Source organism: Jaculus jaculus, chromosome 9 (assembly GCF_020740685.1).
Source record: "Jaculus jaculus isolate mJacJac1 chromosome 9, mJacJac1.mat.Y.cur, whole genome shotgun sequence".
NCBI lineage: Eukaryota > Metazoa > Chordata > Mammalia > Rodentia > Dipodidae > Jaculus > Jaculus jaculus.
In genome coordinates this window covers 89,074,994-89,096,704 of record NC_059110.1, presented here as the reverse complement: position 1 = coordinate 89,096,704, position 21,711 = coordinate 89,074,994, and the positions used below count along the sequence as shown (strand labels likewise).

The window sequence follows — 21,711 nt, the reverse complement described above, 5'->3', positions numbered from 1 at the left end:
CGGCCTTCCAAGTGCTGGGATTAAAGATGTGTGCCACCATGCCTATAAGGTTTTTGACTAGGTTTTCAGTACCAGGCATGTATTCCCTTCCATGGAGTGGGCCTCCAGTCCAGTTGGAGAGTGGTAGGCATGCCACTGTTGTAGCTGTTGGCTCATTTGGCCTGGTTGGCCAAACTTAAAGCTTTCAGTGTCCACTCTATCACCTCTGATTTCTTTTCTCCCCGAGGACTGCATACAACGTAACTTTTTCCAGCTTTCTGTCAGCTGGTCCACAGAAAAGAGGTTTTCAGCTCAGCTCCATCTTGATTTCTCAGTGATCTTGTATGTGGAGTCTTCAGCAATAGGGTCTTACCATCTATTTCTGGTGGGAAACAAAGAGCACTGGCATTGGCCTGTAATGTTTTAGGGGCATAAGGGACCTCCCTTGCCAACAACTCACTGGAACATATTCCATTTCTGGCACTGAAATTTTTCTAGTAAAATCTAGTAGTAATAGGTTTCCATATGGCTTATTCATAACATCTTAAATTTTGATTAACCCTCCTTCCACCCTTTTTTTTTTTTCCTTCATGTATGGTATCTCTAATCCAGGCTGATCTGGAATTCACTATGTAGTATCATGCTGGTCTTGAACTCACAGTGATCTTCCTACCTGAGTGCTGGGATTAAAGGTGTACACCAGCATGCCCAGCTTGCTTATTTGACTTTCAAGGTAGGGTCTCACTCTAGTCCAGGCTGACTTGGGACTCACTCTGTAGTTCCAGGCTGGCCTTGACCTCACAGTGATCCTCCTATCTCTGCTGAGTGCTGGGACTAGAGGTTCCACCATGCTTAGCTGCTTATGTAGCTTTTCTTTTTCCTTTTGAATTAGTTTGTTGAGATAAATAGCCAAGATTAGTTGGGGACTTTTTATTTATTTATTTATTGAGATAGTGTCTCAAGTAGCCAAGGCTGGCCTGGAACTTCAGATTGTCCTATCTCTGCCTCCCAAGTTCGGTGATTATAATCTTGTGCTATTATGTCTGGTCTGAACTTTATTTATTTATTTGTTTAATTTTGGTTTTTGAGGTAGGGTCTCACTCTAGCCAAGGCTGACCTCATATTCACTGTGTACTCTCAGGTGGCCTTGAACTCACCGTGATCCTCTTACCTCTGCCTCCCAAATGCTGGGATTAAAGGTGTGTGTCACCACGCCCAGCTTTTATTTATTTTATTAAGGTGCTTGCCTGCCAAGCCAAAAGATCCAAGTTCCATTCCCCAGGATCCACGTAAGCCAGATGCACAAGGTGGCACATGTGTCTGGGGTTCATTTGCAGCAGCTGGAGGCCATGGCATACCAATTCTCTCCCTTTCTCGCTCTCTCTTAAATAAATAAATAAATAATTTTTTTTTACCTTTGTTCCTTATTAATTTTATTTTTTATTTTTCTTCCAAATTTTTAATAACAACTTCCATGATTATAAACAATATCCCATGGTAATGCCCTCCCTTCCCCCACCTTCACCTTTGAAACTTCATTCTCCATCATATCTCCTCCTCCACTCAGTCAGTCTCTTTCATTTTGATGTCATGATCTTTTCCTCCTATTATGATGGTCTTGTGTAGGTAGTGTCAGGCACTGTGAGGTCATGGATATCCAGGCCATTTTGTTTCTGGAGAAGCACATTGTAAGGAGTCCTACCTTTCCTTTGGCTCTTACATTCTTTCCGTCACCTCTTCCGCAATGGTCTGGTCTGAACTTTTATTTATTCATTTATTTTTGGTTTTTCGAGGTAGAGTCTCACTCTAGCTCAGGCTGACCTGGAATTCACTCTGTATTCTCAGGTGGCCTCGAACTCACGGTGATCCTCCAACATCTGTCTCCCAAGTGCTGGGATTAAAGTGTGTACCACCATGCCCAGCATTGATTTTTTTTTTTTTTTTTTTTGAGGTAGGGTCTTTCTTCATCCCAGGCTGACCTAGAATTCACTCTGTATTCTCAGAGTGGCCTGGAACTCATGATGATACTCCTACTTCTGCCTCCTGAGTGCTGGGATTAAAGGTGTGCGCCACCATGCCTGGCTGAATAGGAATTTTTTATGGTGTTATGGATAGAACCCCAGACCTGTGCATATGAGTACTCTGCCACCGAATGATATGTCCTAGTCTAGGAAATAGTTACATTATTGTATAAATGGCTTTTAAAACTGAAGATAGTAATCTGTTCTGAAAATTAAGTAAAAGGAATACATTTTAAGAAGTAGAAGTAGTGCTGGGGATGAAGCTCATTTTGAGCAGTGCTTTCGTAGCATACGTGATGCTCCGAGTTTACTCCCCGTGCTGCTTAAAGTCAGGTGTGATGGCACATGCCTGTAATGACAGTGGGAGGATCAAGAATTTAAGGTCATCATCACTTATAAAACCAGCCTGGGCTACCCGAGGTCCTGTCTCATAAGAGTAGAGATAAGGAACTAGCAGTTCCTGATTGTAAAAGTGGACAGTGCCGGTGGTGGCGCACGCCTTTAGTGCCAGCACTCGGGAGGCAGAGGTAGGAGGATTCTTGTGAGTTTGAGGCCACCTTGAGACTACAGAGTGAATTCTAGGTCAGCCTGGGCTTGACTGAGACCCTACCTTGGAAATACAACAAAGAAAAAAGAAAAAAAAGTGGTGACAGCTATTCTTTTAAGTGCAGAAATAATCAGCATTTTAATACTTATACCTGTGCGAAAGAGGTGTTAGAGTATCTTTTTTTTTTTTTTAAATTTATTTGAGAGCAACAGACAGAGAGAAAGAGGCAGATATATATATATAGAAAGAGAGAGAGAGAGAATGGGCGTGCCAGGGCCTGCAAACGAACTGCAGACGCGTGCGCCCGCTTGTGCATCTGGCTAACGTGGGTCCTGGGGAATGGAGCCTCGAACCGAGGTCCTTAGGTTTCACAGGCAGGTGCTTAACCGCTAAGCCATCTCTCCAGCCCTTTCAGAAAGTTTTTGAAGACTTTTGACCTAAAATATTTTCTCACCTGAAGAATAAGGATACTCGGGCTGGAGAGTCTAGTATAGGTCATCCTATACTAGAATGAGACCTTGCTTTAGGGGTGAGGTCTGAGGGGACAGTTTCAAGGTGGACATAACTATATGTTCTAGAGCACAGATATTCAAAAGGAAGCAATCCTTAGCCATGGGAAATAGAACCCTTTTTATTTATGTTTTTTTGCTTTTTCAAAGATTTATTTTTATTTATTTATTAGAGACAGAGAGAGATGGGGAGAGAGAAGGAAAGAATAGGCCACTGGGGCCTTTAGCTGCTGCAGACGAACTCCAGACACATGTGACACCTTGTGCATCTGGCTAATGTGGGATCTGGAGAATTGAACCTGGATCCTTAGGTATCATAGGCAAATGCCTTAACCGCTAAGCCCTCTCTCCAGCCCTTATGTTATTTTTCTTTTTGTTAATATTTATTCAAGTTGGAGGGATGGCTTAGAGGTTAAGGTGTTGGCCTGCAAAACCAAAGGACCAGGTTCAATTCCCCAGGACCCACGTTAGCCAGATGCACAAGTGGATGCACGCGTCTGGAATTAGTTTTCAGTGGCTGGAGGCCCTAGTGCACTCATTCTCATTCTCTCTCTCTCTCCCTCTGTCAAATAAATAAACAAATAAAATATTTTAAAAATACTTATTTACTTTGAGAGAGAGAGAGAGAGAGAGAGAGAGAGACAAAGAGCAGAGATAATGGGTGTGCCAGGCCTCTAGCCACTGCAAATGAACTCCAGATGCATATACCCCTTTGTGCATCTGGCTTATGTAGGTACTGGGGAATCAGTCTGGGTCCTTAGGCTTCACAGGCAAATGCCTTAACCACTAAGTCATCTCTCTAGCCTTACTTATATCTTTATTTAAGTCCTAGTTAGCCCTCGGCTTTTGGGTATTGTTTCCAGTGAAGCCACTCATGGTGTCCCTGGAAGTCTGCTAAGATTTCTCCATGCCAGCAGAGCAAAGGGCTTTCCTGGCTGACATTTACTTCACTGAGTAGAGTTCTTTTTCTTTTTCTGGGTAAGTTGATTGATAGGTTGGTTTATTTTATCCTTAATTATGTTGCTACTAGCATACAAAGAATTAGGTTTCATTATGGTGTGTTTCCAAAGAACTTTTGAGGTTGGATTATCTAAACCATGACTTTTCTTCATATGTTTAGAAGGGAGTAGCTACTTTAAACTGTGGCTGACATAAATTTGTGATATTATGCATTACACTTCTGAAGAGCAATTTTCTGATTGTTTTTGTTAGGAATCCTGCAAGATGGTGAACTTAAGAGAATATTATGAGAGGGCTTTGAGAGAGTTTGGATCTACAGATTCTGGTAAGTAAATGGTGTGTTGACTTGGTCAGTCTGTGACTTATTAGCATGGTAACCTGTTAGTATGTTTTTAAATATTTTTTTACTTATTTACCTGAGAGAGAAAGAAGCAGATAGGAGAGAGAGAGTGAGAGAGTATGGGTGTACAAGGGCCTTCTGCCACTGCAAAGTCCAGATGGATGTGTCAATTTGTGCATCTGGCTTTATGTGGGTGCTGGGAAGTCAAGCCTATGCTACTAGGCTTTCAGTCTGTGGAAGCAAGCACCTTCAGCCGCTGAGCCATCTCTCTAGTCCCTGTGTTTTTTTTCTGTTCTTTCTTTTATTTTTTTTGTCTTTTTAGCTTTTTTTTTTTTTTTTAATTTTCTCTCTTTCTCTCTCACTTAAATAATTTTTTACTTTTAGCTTCTGGTTTTGAGGTAGGGTCTCACTCTAACCCAGGCTGACTTGGAATTCACTTTGTAGTCTCAGAGTGGCCTTGAACTCATGGTGATCCTCTTACCTCTGCCTCTTACCTCTGCTGGGATCAAAGGCGTGCACCACCACACCCGGCTTAAAATATTTTTTTAAATTTTGGGTTTTAGAGTGTTTGTATTTGTATTTCCAGTGCTAAGGAGTTCAAGGTTTGTTTGTTTGTTTGTTTTTGAAATAGGGTCCTACTCTAGTTCAGGCTAACCTGGAATTCACTATGTGGTCTGACCTCAAACTCATGGCAATCCTCCTGCTGCTGCCTCCCAAGAGCTGGGATTAAAGGCATCTGCTGCCAGCTACTCTAGCCTAATTGGGGAGCTCCAAGCCAGTGAGAGATCTTGTCTCAAAAAGAGGACAGAACCCCTGAGGATAATACCCAAGTTTGTCACCTGGCCTTTGCATGCACCCACCCATATGTGAATCCACATAAACACACACAGCATTAGCTTCTGCTGCTTATCAACAGATTCTTTGTATATTTTATTTATTTGCAGGCATGGTCAGAGAGAGAGAAAGAGCAAGAGCTGGGGTGGGGTGCGGGGGAGAGTGGGCATTCCAGGGCCTCTTGCTGCTGCACATGAATACCAGTCTCATGTGCCACTGGCTTTGTATAAATACTGCAGTATCAAACCTGGGCTCACAAGCTTTGCAAGTCAGTGACTTTAACTACTGAGCCATCTCTCCTCAACAAACCTTTCTTTTTTTACTTATTTACTTATATATATTATTGACAACTTCCATAATTAAAGACAACAAACATGATAATTCCCTCCCCCTCACTTTCTCCTTTGTAACTCAGCTCTCCATTATATCCCCTCCCTCCCTCAATCAGTCTCTTATTTATTTATTCAAGAGCAACAGAGAAAGAGGCAGAGAGAGAAAGAATGAGTGCACCAGGGCCTCTAGCCATTGCAAATGAACTCCAGATGCATATACCACCTTGTGCATCTGGTTTACGTGGGTCCTGGGGAATTGAGCCTCGATCCTGGGTCCTTAGACATCACAGGCAAGCGCTTAACCTCTAAGCCATCCCTCCAGCTCCAGTCTCTTAATTTGATGAGATCATTTTTTCCTCCTATGGTGAGGGTCTTGTGTATAAACCTTTCTGAAATGAGTGCAATCATCACTTTTCTTTTTTCAACTTTTGCTTATTTATTTATTTATTTATTTGAGAGCGACAGACAAAGAGGCAGAGAGAGAGAATGGGCGTGCCAGGGCCTCCAGCCACTGCAAACGAACTCCAGATGTGTGTGCCCCCTTGTGCATCTGGCGAATGTGGGTCCTGGGGAATGGAGCCTCAAACCAGGGTCCTTAGGCTTTACAGGCAAGTGCTTAACTGCTAAGCCATCTCTCCAGCCCTTCAGTCAGCACTTTTCTTAATCCAAGCAAATTATATTAAGCATTATAACAAGATGATAGTGAAGCCATTGAGGTAAATTGTTACTTGAAAGATATTCAGCAAAATCCTTTGTCTTTTATGAATTTTAGTTCGTTTAAAAAAACCAGAGACTTGGGCTGGAGAAGTGGCTTCGAAGTTAAGGCAGTTGCCTGCAAAGCCTGAGGACCTGGGTTCAACTCCCTAAAACCCACACAAGCCAGATGTACAGGGTGGTGCATGCATCTGGAGTTCATTTGCAGTGGCTAGCCCTGGTGTGCCCATTCTTTCTTTCACTCTCAAATAAATAAATAATAGAGACTGGCGGATAGGGAAATGGCTCAGCAGCTACAGGTGCTTGCTTGCAAAGCCTGCATTTCCAGGTTTAGTTCCCTAGTACCCACATAAAGCTAGATGTACAACATAGCATATGCATCTGTAGTTTGATTACATTTGCAAGAGGCTCTGATACACTCATTTTCCCCCTCCCCATTTCTGCTCTCAAATAAGTAAATAATAAAATTATTTAAAAAAAAAAACAAAAACAGAGGCCTGGAGAGATGGCTTAGTGGTTAAGGTGCATGCCTGTGAAGCCTAAGAAATCTGGTTTGATTCTCCAGGTCCCACCTAAGCCAGATACACATGATGGCCCATGCTTCAGGAGTTCGTTTGCCGTGGCTAGGTGCCCTGGTGTGCCCATTCTCAACCTCTCTCTCTCCCTCTCTCTGTCTCTAATAAATAAATTAAAAAAAATTAAAATCTTTAAGAAAAAGAACAGAGAGCTTGAGAAATGGCTCAGCAGTTAAAGACACATGCTTGCAAAGCCAAACAGCCTGGGTTCAATTCCCCAGTACCCATGTAATGCCAGATGCATAGAGTGGTGCATATGTCTGGATGTCCAGTGGCAAGAGGTCCTGATATGCCTATCATCCCCTTCTTGCCTTGCAAATTAATGAAAATTAAGGGAACCCCCCCCAAAAAACAGAGGCTATCTTGATTAATTTGAAGGTTTTCTATTTAGTCCTCCCTTCCTATACTTTATTGTAAATCCCTAAGAGGTTTTAAAACACGTGAGGTACTTAAAATAGTACTAAATAACTAAATTTACCAGTTGTCTATATTTGCAGTAATTTTTTTGGTTTCTTTTAAAGATCTTTGGATGGATTACATCAAAGAAGAGCTGAACCATCCCCTTGGTAGACCTGAGAACTGCGGACAGATCTATTGGCGAGCCATGAAAATGTTGCAGGGGCAGTCAGCAGAGCTGTTTGTAGCTAAACATGCTATGCATCAGGCTGGCCACTAGTGAAGAGTATGACCAACTCTGTGACATTGTCTCACATGCCTTTTTGGGCAGATTTGTATTAAAAGTCATTGTGTAAACTGCTCAGAGGTGGCAGGCAAGATCACTGGTTGATTTTGAGGCATACTGTAATGTTTAGTTAATGGGTTGCTTTTTAGTTCTAGAAAAGAGAACTTTTTTTAAAAATTATTTGAGAGCGAGACATAGGCAGACAGAGGGAGAAAGAATGGACATGCCAGGGATTCCAGCTGCTGCAAACCAACTCCAAATGTGTGTGTCCCCTTGTGCATCTTGTTTACATGGGTCCTGGGGAATTGAACCTGGGTCCTTTGGCTTTGCAGGCAAGTACCTTAACCACTAAGCCATTTCTCCAGCCCCTACAAAATAGAACTTTTTATTTTGAGGCACACTGCAAATTTTGATTAATGGGTTGATCTGTAGTTCTAGAAAAGAGAACTGCTTATTGAATGGTCACTTTTTGAGACCCAAATACACAGAAATCATACAAGGTCAAGTCTGCATAGCTGTAGTCTAGACCAGGTATGATAGAGCCACTTAAAAAGGAAAAGAATGTATGTTTTTGTTTGTTCCCTCTTTATTATAAAAGTATACATGATATATACTTGAAATACAGAGGAAATAGGATAGTATAGAAAAGAAAATGAAAGTCTCTTACATTCTAGCTAAAGTTGAAATAAGTAATTTGATTTTTTAAAATTTATTTATTAGAGAGAGAGTGAGAATGGGTACACCAGGCCCTCTAGCCACTGCAAACGAACTCCAGATGCATATGCCACTTTGTGCATTTGGCTTATGAGGGACCTGGAGAATTGAACCTGGATCCTTAGGCTTCACAGGCAAGCGCCTTAATTTTTTAAGCCATCTCTCCAGCCCAGTAATTGGATTTAATATTTTTTTTTTTTTTTGGTTTTTCGAGGTAGGGTCTCACTCTGGCTCAGGCTGACCTGGAATTCACTCTGTAGTCTCAGGGTGGCCTCGAACTCATGGCGATCCTCCTACCTCTGCCTCCCGAGTGCTGGGATTAAAGGCGTGCGCCACCACACCCGGCTTTTTTTTTCTTTATTACAATTGTATTTATACTTTTAGATCATTCATTCATTGAGGAAATGTCAGTGGTCATCACATGGTGGACAGAAGGGAGATTTAAGGGATGAGAGCATTGGAAAGATGTGTTTTAAGAGAGCTGATCTAGCCGGGCGTGGTGGTGCACCCCTTTAATCCCAGCACTCAGGAGGCAGAGGTAGGAGGATCACCATGAGTTCAAGGCCACCCTGAGAGTACATAGTGAATTCCAGGTCATCCTGGACCAGAATGAAAGCTTACCTCAAAAAAATTAAAATTAAAAAAAAAAAAAAAGGAAAAGAAAAGAAAAGAGAGAGCTGATCTGAGGAGGGAGAAAAGGTACTAGGTATTGAGGATACTATAAAAATGAATTTTTCAGGGCTGGATCGATGGTTCAGCCATTAAGATTCTTGCTGTCAAAGGATAACAGCCTGGGTTCCATTCCCCAGTGTCCAGGTAAAGCCAGATGCACAAGGTGGCGCATGCATTTGGAGTTTGCAGTGGCTGGAAGTCCTGGCGCATCCATAATCTCTCCTTCTCCCTTTCCAGCTTTCTCTTTCTGTGCTTGCAAATAGAAATGAATTTATCTATAGGATTGGTAAGCAGAGAGGTGTTTGCCTTGAGGAGGCCAGTAACAAGGAGCAGGGCATGGCAGAGTAGAGGCGCCTCGGTGGGAGGCACAGAAGGGCATTTTGCAAGTAGCTGAGGAATTGCTTGAATTACAGCCTTTAACTTATTTTTTTTAAGGTACTAAGGACTGAACTTTGGTCACAGTGTATGCTAGGCAAGTGCTCTACTAAGCTATATCCCTAGCCCTCTTTTCAAAATTTTGATTTTGAAACGGGGTCTCACTAAATTCCTTCACTCTAGGCTTAATAGGCCTCAGCCTCTCGAGCAAAGTTTATAGGCCAGGTTTTAACTTAGCTTTTTTGTTTTTTGGAAGTAGGGTCTTACTGTAGCCCATGCTGACCTGAAATTCACTATGTAGTCTCAAGGTGGCCTCAAACTCCTACCTCTGCCTTCCTGGTGCTGGGATTAAAGGTGTGCGCCACCACACCTGGCAGTATTTTGATATATCACTGTGAGAAGTCCAGCTATACTTAGTAGTAAACGTTGATTAGCATTACATAATTTTCCCATTTTTAAAGAAAAAATATTCCTTTTCTAAACATGTATTTATTTATTTGAAATAGAGAGGCAGAGAGAGAGAAAACGGGGGAAAGGGAGAGAATGAGTAGGCCAGGGCTTCCAGCTGCTGCAAATGAACTCTACATGCATGCATCACCTTGCACATCTGGCTTAGATGGGTCCTGGGGAATTGAACCTGAGTCCTAAGGCTTTGCAGGGAAATGCCTTAACTGTGAAGCTATCTCTCCAGCCCATATTTTCCCATTATATTAAATAACTTTAAATTTTATTTATTTATTTATTAGAGTGAAAGAGGCAGAGAGAGAGAGAGAGAGAGAGAATGGGCATGCCAGGGCCTCTAGCCACTGCAAATGAAATCCAGACATATGTGCCACCTTGTGCATCTGGCTTACGTGGGTCTTGGGGAATTGAACCAAGGTCCTTTGGCTTTGCAGGCAAACACAGTAACTGCTGAGCCATCTCTTCAGCCCAAATAACCTTAAAATATTTTGCCACCACCTTCCCTACTCCCCTTCCCAGATCCCCCCTCCACTGAATCCATTCTTTCCAGCTAGTCTCTTCTATTTTGATTTGCTATTCATATTTTTATATTTTCATTGATTTGAGAGAAAAAGAATATGCATGGTAGGGCCTGTTGCCACTGTATGCTAAATCCAGACACATGTGCCCCTTGGTTCATCTTGCTTTCCATGGATGATGGGGAATTGACCTTGGGCCAGGCTAGCAGGCTTTTCAAGGATCCATTTTTAACTCCTGAACTATTGCTCCAGCCTTTATTTATTTGAGAGATAGAGAAAAATGGGTGCACCAAGGCCTCTAGCCACTGCAAATGGACTCCAGACGCATGCATCACCTTGTGCATCTGGTTTACGTGGATTCTGGGGAATTGGACTTGGGTTCTTAGGCTTCTCTCCAGCCCTGTAAGTGCTATTGATAAGTTCTTGTCAGTCTTTGGTCTCATCCATGGTTATTTCCTTACGGAAGTGACATTTATCAGTGGACTTACTGCAACAAGATGTAATGTAGAAAATATTCATATATTTTGCCAGTTTGTTCTTTAAAAGTATAATGAGGGCTGGGGATATTGCTCAAAGATTAAAGGCACTTGTTTATAAAGCTTGAAGGTTTGGGTTCAATTCCCCAGTACCATGTAAAGCTACATGCAGAAAGTACTGACTACATCTGGAGTGGCAAGAAGCCCTGTCACACCCATTCTCTCTCTCCTTTTATGTGTGTGTGTGTGTGTGTGTGTGTGTGTGTGTGTGTGTGTGTGTATTTGACAGGAAAGGAGAGAGAGAGAGAGAATGGGCACACCAGGGACTCCAGCTGCTATAAATGAACAACAGATGCATGCACTACCTTGTACATCTGGCTTATGTGGGTCCTGGGGAATCGACCTTGGGCTGTGTGGCTTTGCAGGCATGCACCTTAACTGCTAAGCCATCCCTCCAGCACTCTCTCTCCTTCTTTATCTCTCAAATAGTAAATAAATAAAAGTATAATGAAGACAACACTCTTGCCTGCAATGATACTGCACTTTTTAAAAATTTCAGAGCTGTAGAGATGGCTTAGCAGTTAAGGCGCATACCTGCAAAGCCATAGGGCCCAAGTTTATTTCCCCAGGACCTACATAAGGCAAACGCCTTAAATGCTAAGCCATCCTTCCAGCCCTAAAACATTTTATTTTTAAAACATTTTATCATTTATTTATTTGAGAGAGAAGAAGAGGCAGATAGAGAGAAAGAGAGTATGGGCATGCCAGGGCCTCTAGCCACTGCAAACGAACTCCAGACGCATGCGTCCCTTTGTGCATCTAGCTTACGTGGGTCCTGGGGAATCAAACTACGGTCCTTAGGCTTCGCAGGCAAATGCCTTAACTGCTAAGCCATTTCCTCAGTCATATTTTTATTTATTTATTTTTATTTATTTGAGAGAGGGAAAGAGGCAAGAGTGTGAGAGAGAATGGGCATGCCAGGCCTTCCAGCCATTGCAAACGAACTCCAGATGCATGTGTTACCTTGTGCATTTCACTTATGTGGGTCCTGGGGAATTGAACCTGGTCCTTGTGGCTTTGTAGGCATGTGCCTTAACTACTAAGCCATCTCTCCAGCCCAAAATGTACCATTTTATTAAGTGAAAGTGATATGTCATTTTAAACTACTTTTCTTACTAATAAGTTTACAAAAATATATTAAATATTCTATTCATTTACTTATTTTTAGAGGGTGAGGGAGGGAGGGAGAGAGAGAGAATGAGTGTGCTAGGGTATCCAGCCAGTGTAAATGAACTCCAGATGCATGTGTCACCTTGTGCATTTGGCTTACTTGGGTCCTGGGAAATCGAACCCTTTGGCTTTGCAGGCAAACGCCTTAACTGCTAAACCATCTCTTCAGCCCTGATTTTATTTTATTTTATTTATTGACAACTTCCATGATTGTAAACAATATCCCATGGTAATTCCCTCCATGCCCCAACTTTCCCCTTTGAAACTCCACTCTCCATCATATTCCCTCACCCTCTCAATCTATCTCTTTTCTTTTGATGTCATGATCTTTTCTTCCTATTATGATGGTCTTGTGTAGGTAGTGTCAGGCACTGCAAGGTCATGGATATCCAGGCCATTTTGTGTCTGGAGGAGCACGTTGTAAGGAGTCCTACCCTTCCTTTGGCTCTTACATTCTTTCCGCCACCTCTTCTGCAATGGACCCTGAGTCTTGGAAGATGTGACAGAGATATTTCAGTGCTGAGCACTCCTCTTGTCACTTCTCAGCACCATGGTGCCTTCTGAGTCATCCCAAGGTCAATGCCATCTGAAAAGAGAAGGTTCTATAACCAAATGTGAGAGTAACATTAATATATGGGTATGGACATTAACTGAAGTGCTTACTGGGCAGTTTGGTGAACATAGTATATATATTTACCAGACAGCAGCAGATGTTATACCTCTAGGGCTCATGATTACCTCTGTTGTAGGTTTTCAGTATCAGGCATGTATTCCCTCCCATGGAGCAGGCCTCCAATCAAATTAGAGGGCAGTTGGTTTCCCCTATAACAGACGTGCCACTATTGTACCCATTGGCTCATTTGGCCAACCCTGAAATTTTCAAAAAATGCAATATCATTGCAGGCAAGAATGTTGTCTTCATTATACTTTTATTTATTTGCTTTTTTTTTTAATTTTTATTAACATTTTCCATGATTATAAAATATATCCCATGGTAATTCCCTCCCTCCCCACTATTTATTTGCTTTTTATTTGTTCACTATTTGAGAGATAAAGAATAGCCAAACTGGTCAGTAGGCTTATGGCTTAACTGCTGAGCTATCTCTCCAGCCCAGGAATGTTAACCTTTTAAAATATTCATTCAGAAAAGAGAGAGGAAGAAAGAGAATGGATATGCCAGGGCCTGTAGCCATTGCAAAGAAACTCCAAATGCATGCACCACTCTGTGCATCTGGCTTTACATGAGTACTAGGTTCATTAGGCTCTGCAGGCAAGTAAATGCCTTAACCACTAATCCATTTCTGCAGCAGACCCAATTTTCTTTTCGAGGTAGGGTCTCACTCTCACTCAGGCTCACTTGGAATTCACTATGTAGGCTCAAGGTAGCCTTGAACTCACAGCAGTCCTCTTACCTCTGCCTCCCAAGTGCTGGGATTAAAGATGTGCACCACCATGCCCAGCTCCATTTTTAAAATTAATTAACTTATTTGAGAGGGGGAGAGAGAGAATGGTCATGCCAGGGCCTCCAGCCACTGCAAGTGAACTCCAGACACATGAGCCGCCTTGTGCATATGTTTTACCTGGGTCCTGGGTAATCAAACTTGTATCCTGTGGCTGTGCAGGTAAGTGCCTTAACCACCAATCCATCTCTTGAGCTCCCTTTTTTTTTATTCGTGCCAAATATATTTTCTTTATTTTGTGGTATTTTTGATGCCAAGAAAGTTTTATTTATTTAGAGAGACTTATCATGCCAGGGCCTCAGCCACTACAATCAAACTCAAGGTGCTTGTGCCACCTAGTGGGCATGTGCCACCTTGTGTTTGCCTCACCTTTGTAAGTCTGGCTATTGTGGGATCTGGAGTTGAACATGGGTCCATAGGCTTCACAGCCAAGTGCCTTAACAACTAAGCCATCTCCCGTGTGGCTTTTTTTTAGAAAGTATTTTATTTATTTATTTGAGAGAGAGATACAGAAATAGGCAAGTAGAGAGAGAATGGGCACACCAGGGCCTCCAGCCACTGCAAACAAACTCCAGATGTGCGATCCCCCTTGTGCATCTGGCTTACATGGGTCCTGGGGAGTTGAACATGGGTCCTTTAGCTTTGCAGGCAAGTGCCTTAACTGCTAAGCCATCTCTCCAGCCTCCGTGTGGCTTTTGATCATTTAAAATGTAGTTGGTGTGACTAAGAAACTGGATTAATTCTAGATGTACATTGTCTTATGTGCACCTAACAGAAACTCTAATTAGCTAACTACATTGTCGTCATCTTCATAATCAGGAGGAGGAATGTGATAGTTTGAGGGTGGCCCACCCCACCTTTACACTCTTGCTTTAGGTGGTTTACCACCGTCCTCTGCCTCTTACTATGGGAAGCATGTATCTTTCCTAAAATAAGAATTTTGGAGAAGCTAGGCATGGTGACACATGCCTTTAATCCCAACATTTGGGAGGTGAAGGTAGGAGGATCACTGTGAGTTCAAGGCCACCCTAATACTACATAGTGAATTGCAGGTTAGCCTGGGCTAGAGCAAGACCCTACCTGGAAAAACAAAACAAAGGACTATACATTAGTTACAATACATTAAGAGGGCTTTTGAAGTAGGGAATGGAATAGGAGATTGCTCCATCTACTTGGCTCACTGACATAGTAGTTCTGCCCGGTGTGGTGAGACTGCCTCAAAAACCTGGAAAAAAAAAAAAAAAAACCCGACATGGTAATGCAGTAAAGTGGTGGATGACCAAAGGTTGGTTTATAATATTTTTATTTACTTACAAGCAAAGGAAGAAGAGAGAATGGTTAGACCCGGACCTCCCGCAGGTGCGCCTGCCTTTACATGGGTACTGGGGAATCAAACTCTGGTTGTTAGGCTTCACAGGCAAACACCTTAGACACTGAGCCATTTCTCCAGCTCTGACAAAAGATTTGCTATTTTGCGACAATTCACTATGTAGCCTGCGGGAGGGCGTGGAGCTCATTCTTCCTGCCTCAGCTTCCCCTTCAAGGCCAGTCTGGGCTACAGTGAGACCCTGTTTCAGTCATCTTAATTAAGAAATTTATGGGGCTGGAGAGATGGCTTAGTGGTTAAGACCTTTGCCTGCAAAGCCAAATGATTCCAGTTCCATTCTCCAGGACCCATGTAAGCCAGATGCACAAGGGGGCACCATGCATCTGGAGTTTGTTTGCAATGGCTAGAGGCCCTGGTGTGCCCATTCTCACTCTCTCCTTCTCTCTGCCTCTTTCCCTCAAATAAAATACATTTAAAAAAAAAAAGAAATTTAAGTAATTTAGAAGGAAATTTGCATAGGAGTCTAATTAGTGTCCACGCGATGTGGCCTTGGTATTGGAGTAAAGTAGATGACAAAAGGTTTATTAATAGCGGGGCATGATAGCACACGCCCTTAATCCTTACGTATGGTCGTGGTGACAGCTCCGACTGCGGGATCATAGGTGTGTGCCACCCCGCGGGCCCAGTAAGGGTCCCGGCTTGCTGACCCCGTCTGTACTCCCAGAACTGGGAGGCTGAAGCTCGAGGATGGCCACAAGTTCCAGACCAGCCTGGCTTCATAAGACTGCCTCAAAACGAGAGGGGTGGGGGAGGACAGGGGGACGTGGAGAAGGGGAGAGGCAGGGAAAAAAGCGGAGGAGAACAAGAAAGAAAACGACAGTGAGGTGTTAGAAGGAGCCGAAATCCCAATGGCCCGGTCCACCCCTGAGCCGGTCAGCGAGCGCTCACGCCGGGGACTATGTTCTGGCCACGGACACAACCTCCAGCTCCAATTTGCTCATCTCATCCCGAACCGGGGCCACACGGCCCCCAGTGGGTGGAGGGATGTGCGCGCGCGGGGGCTGTCGGCGAAGCTCCCCGGAGCCGCCGCCTCTTCCTCGCCCCGGCGGGCGCCGGCTGCCGCGCAGGCGCGTGGGGCCGAGGGCGGGGCATGCAAATGTAGTGTGGGGACCCCCCCCCCGCGGAGCCATGGGATCGGAGGAAGCAAGTGTAAGTTCTCCAAAGAAGGGAGTTCCGAGTCTTTTGGGGCTTAAGGGTTGTGTGTGTCCGTGGCACCCTACGGAAGTCGGGGTGGCCTGTGTGTTTGGCGCGTGTTCCCCGTGAGCTGAAGCTGTGTGGGGGCCGCAGTTACCGCTTCTCTGTAGAGTCTGTTCTTACCCGCTTAAGGTCTCATGTCTTCTGAGACCAACTTAGGAAATGGGTTTTTGGAAGTATGGCCTGCAACAAGAGCTTTCCCATTCACTCATCTCATCAAGCTGCTATTGCAGTACCTCCAGGAACAGTGAGGTGTTTTTTTTTTTTTTTGGTGTTTCGTATTGTATTTCTACATCTGCTTTTCTTTGCTGTGCGTTGTATGGACGCTCCAGGGCCATTGCCACTGCAAATGTACACCCGAAGCTTGGGCCACTTTTTATTTTATCATGTATTTGTGTTCTGTGGATGCTTTGCAAGCCAGCACCACCTTTCCAGTCCCCTCGGGGTCTCCTTGTCCCTCCTACCGCCAGGGAAGAAGGCGATCGCGTCCTGCGCGCAGCCACAGATGTAGCTTCTGGAGCGTCAACCATGGGTTTAAGTGATGCCACTGCCTCTGTTCTGTATGTAGACATTCATGCAGACCCCTCTCAGTTACCCCAGCACACTCCGATTCACCACGTTGGGCTTTGGTGCAATCTGTTGTTGGGGCCCTATCTGGGGTTGAATAGACATTTGTTCAGAAAGTTCAATGCAGCACTTTTATACCGCCTGGACTGACCTGACAGGAGACAAAACTTTGGGCCCAAAACCTTGTACATTACTCTTTTGGTTTGGTTTGATTTTTTTTTTTGTTTATTTTGTTGTTGTTTATTTTTATTTATTTGAGAGTGACAGACAGAGGGAGAAAGAGGCAGATAGAGAGAGAATGGGCACGCCAGGGCCTCCGGCAGCTGCAAATGAACCGCAGACGTGTGCGCCCTCTTGTGCATCTGGCTAACGTGGGTCCCCGGAAATCGAGCCTCGAACCAAGGTCCTTAGTATTCACAGGCAAGCGCTTAACCGCTAAGCCATCTCTCTAGCCCTTAAATTTTTTTTTGGTTCTTATTTATTTATTTGAGAGGGACACACAGAAAGAGGCAGAGATTTCTTTTTCTTTGTTCTTTCTGTTTTTTTTGAGGTAGTGTTTCACTCTAGCCTGACCTAGAATTCACCATGTAGTCTCAGAGTGGCCTTGAACTCATGGTGATCTCCTACCTCTGCCTCCCAAGTACACGGATTAAATGCGTGTGCCACCACACCTGGCCCAGTTTGATTTTTTGAGACAGGGTCTCACTTTAGCCCAGACTGATCTGGAAGTCACTATGACCAGGCTGCCTTGGAACTCAAGCCAGTCCTTTTACCTTAGCCTCCCAACAGGGGTAGGGGGTTGGATGGAAAGGACAAGAAGCTTCCAATTAGGGAGAGAGTGGAGGCTTTACGTGTTATGAGGAGGGAAACTGCCTTGCTAGGAAGGGGCTTAGTTTCACTCCTGGGTCATTGTACAGACAGGCCCTTAGGACTTTTTGGATTGTAGGCTTTATTAAAATTATCTTTCAGGGCTGGAGAGATGGCTTAGCGGTTAAGTGCTTGCCTGTGAAGCCTAGGGACCCGGGTTGGTTGAGGCTCCATCCCCAGGACCCACTTTAGCCAGATACACAAGGGGGCACACGCATCTGGAGTTCATTTGCAGTGGCTGGAGCGCTCATTCTGTCTGTCTGTCTGTCTGTCTCTTTCTCTCTCTGTCGCTCTCAAATAAATAAAAATGAACTAAAAAATTATCATTCAGCTGGGTGTGGTGGTACATGTCCTTAATCCCAGCACTTGGGAGGCAGAGGTAGAAAGATCACCATGAGTTCAAGGCCACCCTGAGACTACATAGTGAATTCCAGGTCAGCCTGAACTAGAGTGAGACCCTACCTCAAAAAAACAAAAAAAACAAAAACAAAAAAATCTTTCCTTAGAAAAGCAAAAGTAGCTAGTTTAAGCTGGGCGTGGTGGCGCATGCCTTTAATCCCAGCACTTGGGAGGCAGAGGTAGGAGGATTGCTGAGAGTTCGAGGCCACCCTGAGACTCCATAGTGAATTCCAGGTCAGCCTGGAAAGTAGCTAGTTTACATGTCTCTTAACAGGTGACATGAGTCTTGAGGTCCCTTCATAATTTTTTATTGATCTGTTTAGGACAATATAATCTCACTGAATCATTCTTACTGAGTATCCCGTTCCTTCTGTTTCTCCATGAGATAAGCTGACACTTAATTGTGAGACACATGAAAACCATGTTTGTAGCCTTAGAGCATTACCGTAAGCTGTTAGAGTTTATAATTATCCTAGCTATCTGCACATCTAGCTGGGACTTTTTTTTTTTTTTTTTGGTGGGGGGGATAGGGTCTCTCTCTAGGCCAGCCCAACCTGGAATTCACTATGTAGTCTCAGAGTGGCCTCAAACTCACAGGGATCCTTCTACCTCTGCCTTCTGAGGAACAACCTTCTGAAGCACAAGGTAGTGAGCTGTGTGAATGTGTGTATGTGTCAGGCTCTCCATTTTGGAGAGATACTTGTTCAGGTAGGGTGGGTTACTCAGTGTGCAGTTTACCAGATTGTAGCTCTCCCTGTGAGTGAGTGTGTTACCAGAGTCCTCAGGGGTGAAACCTGGGCTCCAAGTCTAGAGCTTCATAGCAGTATCACAAATTTAACTTGCTCAGTGGAACAGTTAGTCCTGTGGATGTCTCTTAGTGTAGGGATTGGGCCAATGAACTAGAAGTTACTACAGATGAGATATGAGACTTTTCCAGATGCAGCAAGGGGTCAGGATGACGCAGATGTCCTACCAGATCAGGTCAGAACCACAGTGAGCGCTTGGAATTCTCTTAGGAAGCTGGAGAAATCCTGGTAAAATGAGCCTAGACTGGATTATATTTGGGTGTAGGTGCAAAAGTTTCCACGTTCCAGCCTTGTTGGAGGGAGTGTTTTGTTGGGATTGGGATTAGAGCCAGCTTCTCGCCAAAGCCCCATAGTCATTCTGTGACCTAACATGTACCTGTACACTTGTGCATGTGCACACATGCACATTTAAGCATGTATACACCCCTCCACACACATATGAAGAGAGTTGTATTTAATGTGTGATGTATAATGTGTGATTTGAGAGCTAACATTAGAAATAAAGATTGGAGGGCTGGAGAGATGGTTTAGTGGTTAAGGCACTCACCTGTGAAGTCTAAGAACCCAGGTTCAACTCTCCAGGTCCCACATAAGCCAGATGCACAAAGTGGTGCATATGTCTGGAGTTCATTTGCAGTGGCTGGAGGCCCTGGTATGCCCATTCTCGATAATCAAAAAAAAAAAAAAAAAATTACAAACAAACAAAAAGGAACCCATATACCCTGCTGGCTGGAATATAGTCCTACCACTATGAAAGTCAATTTGAAGGTTTCTCAAAAAACTAAAAATAAGTGGCACATGCCTTTAATCCCAGCACTCAGAAAACAGAGGTAGGAGAATTGCTGTGAGTTTGAGGCCACTCTGAGACAACAGAGTTAATTCCAGGTCAGCCTCGGCTACTAGAGTGAGACCTTACCTTGGGGGAAAAAAACCCCAAAAAACTAAAAGTACTCAGGCATGCTGGTGCACACCTTTAATCCCAGCACTGGGCAGGCAGAGGTAGGAGGATTGCTGTGGGTTCAAGGCCAGCCTGAGACTACGTAGTGAATACCAATAAATAAATAAAGAAACAAACCAAAAGTAAAATTTCCCTGTGACCCACTCCTCCTTGAGCTTGGTGCCTCAAGCCTGTAATCCCAGCACTGAAAAGGCTGAGGTTTGAGACCAACGTAAGTTCCAGAGTAAACGCCAGAACAGTAAGACTGTCATAAAAAAATGAAACAAACATTTGTAAATAAATAAAATATTTTTTTAAAAATGAAACAAATCAATGGATGTCCAAACAGAAGATTTAAAGTTCACTCTGGGGCTGGAGAGATGGTTTAGCGGTTAAGGCATTTGCCTGCAAAGCCAAAGGATCCTGGTTTGACTCTCCAGGACCCAAGTAAGCCAGATGCACAAGGGGACGCACCCATCTGGAGTTCATTTGTACTGGCCCGAGGCCCTGTTGTGTCCATTCTCTCTCTCTCCCTTTCTCTTTCTCCCTCTCCCTCTCTCTCTCCTTCCCTCCCTCCTTCTCACTCTCAAATAAATAAATAAATAAATAAATAGATAAAATATATTAAAATTCACTCTAGAGACAATATTTGTGTTTATACTAGTAGCTGGCTCTTTTCTTCTCTAGGGAAGCATCATACTATCAAACAGATGTACTTAGCTAAAAATAAAAGCATTTGGGCTGGAGAGATGGCTTAGCGGTTAAGTGCTTGCCTGTGAAACCTGAGGACCCTAGTTGGAGGCTTGATTCCCCAGGACCCACGTTAGCCAGATGCACAAGGGGGCACATGCGTCTGGAGTTCGTTTGCAGTGGCTGCAGGCCCTGGCGCGCCCATTCTCTCTCTCTCTGCCTCTTTCTCTCTCTGTCTGTCACTCTCAAATAAATAAATAAAAATAACAAAAAATTTTTAAAAAATAAATAAAAACAAAACCATTTTAAACAAGCATCTGTGACTTTGTGGGAGGGGCATGGTGAACAGACATTGAGATGTCTCCTGAGCTGACGAAAATTGTACTGGATTCCTGAACATCGACAAAACCTCTTCTGATGTCCACAGTTGGGGATTGTGACTAGAGAATAATTCAGGCTGGACTTGGGGAAGCACTTCTGAAAGTCGCCAAGGCCCTCCGGGTTACTTTCTTGAGAAGTTCTGCTGAGCCCAACCAAGCCGCGCAGTTCCGAGGCTCCCAGTACTGCCTGGCGATGGGGCAGGGGTCCTTTGCCAGGGTCGAGGAGGTCAGGTCCTGTCACTGTGGGAGAAGGCTCCTGCCCAGGGCAGAACCAGGCAGGAGTAATGGCTGTGTAACTAAGGGGCCTGTCATAAATGAAGGGCGGGGCTGGCTGTTGCCAAGGCTCTGGGGCTCTGCGGCTCCCTCTCATTCAGCAAGAGGCAGCAGCACTGGGCATCGCCTCCCATTTATGCCATGTTCCTACCACTTGGCGTGTTTCTGCTGCGCTCCCACAGTCCAGGGTTTCTCCTCAGCTGGCCCCTGTTATGGGTGCTGGCCCAGGAGCTGGCTGGAAAGCCTGTTGGGTTGACCCCGAAGCGCTGGGAATTGACCAAGCTCTGGTCAGATCTTCCACCCAAATCCCTCCATGGGCGGGCATCATCATCAGACCGTGAGGATTTTGATTTCCTGGGATCCTCTGCTCCCTTCCAGATGATCACCCTGCCACAGTGGGCTGACAGTGGGGACCTGCCACTTGAGCCAGATCAGTTCCCTGTGCCTCACCAGGATCTGCATGACAAGGTGATCCACCCTGGGAAGCTCCCGGAAATCGTTTTGAGGCTAAATAATATTAAAAACCAGGCCTCCAATTTGCCTCTTCAGTTTGAAGATACTTACCTTCCTGGACCCAAAAGTAAGATCCAGGCTTCTGGTTATGATCAGGCGCCAGTTCACCAGGCATTTGAAATGCCTGTTCCACCCGAGCGTCCTAGTTCGAAAACGACACAGTTTGTTCCTACTCTGAACTGGAAGAAAGATCTAGCTCTGCATGAGGGGCTTGCTAAGGCTGTGGTTGGAGCATCAAACCCATTTGTAAAAGCTCAGCTCAAGATGGATGCGGGGCAGGATGGCAACGATGCAGCTT

The 21,711-nt window shown here is 44.3% G+C and overlaps 2 protein-coding genes across 2 annotated transcripts in view; both read left to right on the top strand.

The window, feature by feature from the left end:
- The window catches only part of Utp6 (UTP6 small subunit processome component), a 37,937-nt gene extending 30,370 nt beyond the window's left edge, over positions 1–7,567 (top strand). Inside the window, exons 18-19 of the mRNA XM_045158629.1 lie at positions 4,269–4,341; positions 7,333–7,567. Coding sequence (XP_045014564.1) covers positions 4,269–4,341; positions 7,333–7,487 — 228 coding nt within the window. The 3' untranslated portion in view covers positions 7,488–7,567. The remainder of the gene's footprint in view (positions 1–4,268; positions 4,342–7,332) is intronic.
- An 8,322-nt stretch (positions 7,568–15,889) lies between these two features.
- Positions 15,890–21,711, top strand: part of LOC101606209 (leucine-rich repeat-containing protein 37A2) — a 37,315-nt gene continuing 31,493 nt past the window's right edge. The window contains exon 1 of the mRNA XM_045159661.1: positions 15,890–15,936. The gene's annotated coding sequence lies outside the window, so the exon portion shown is untranslated. The remainder of the gene's footprint in view (positions 15,937–21,711) is intronic.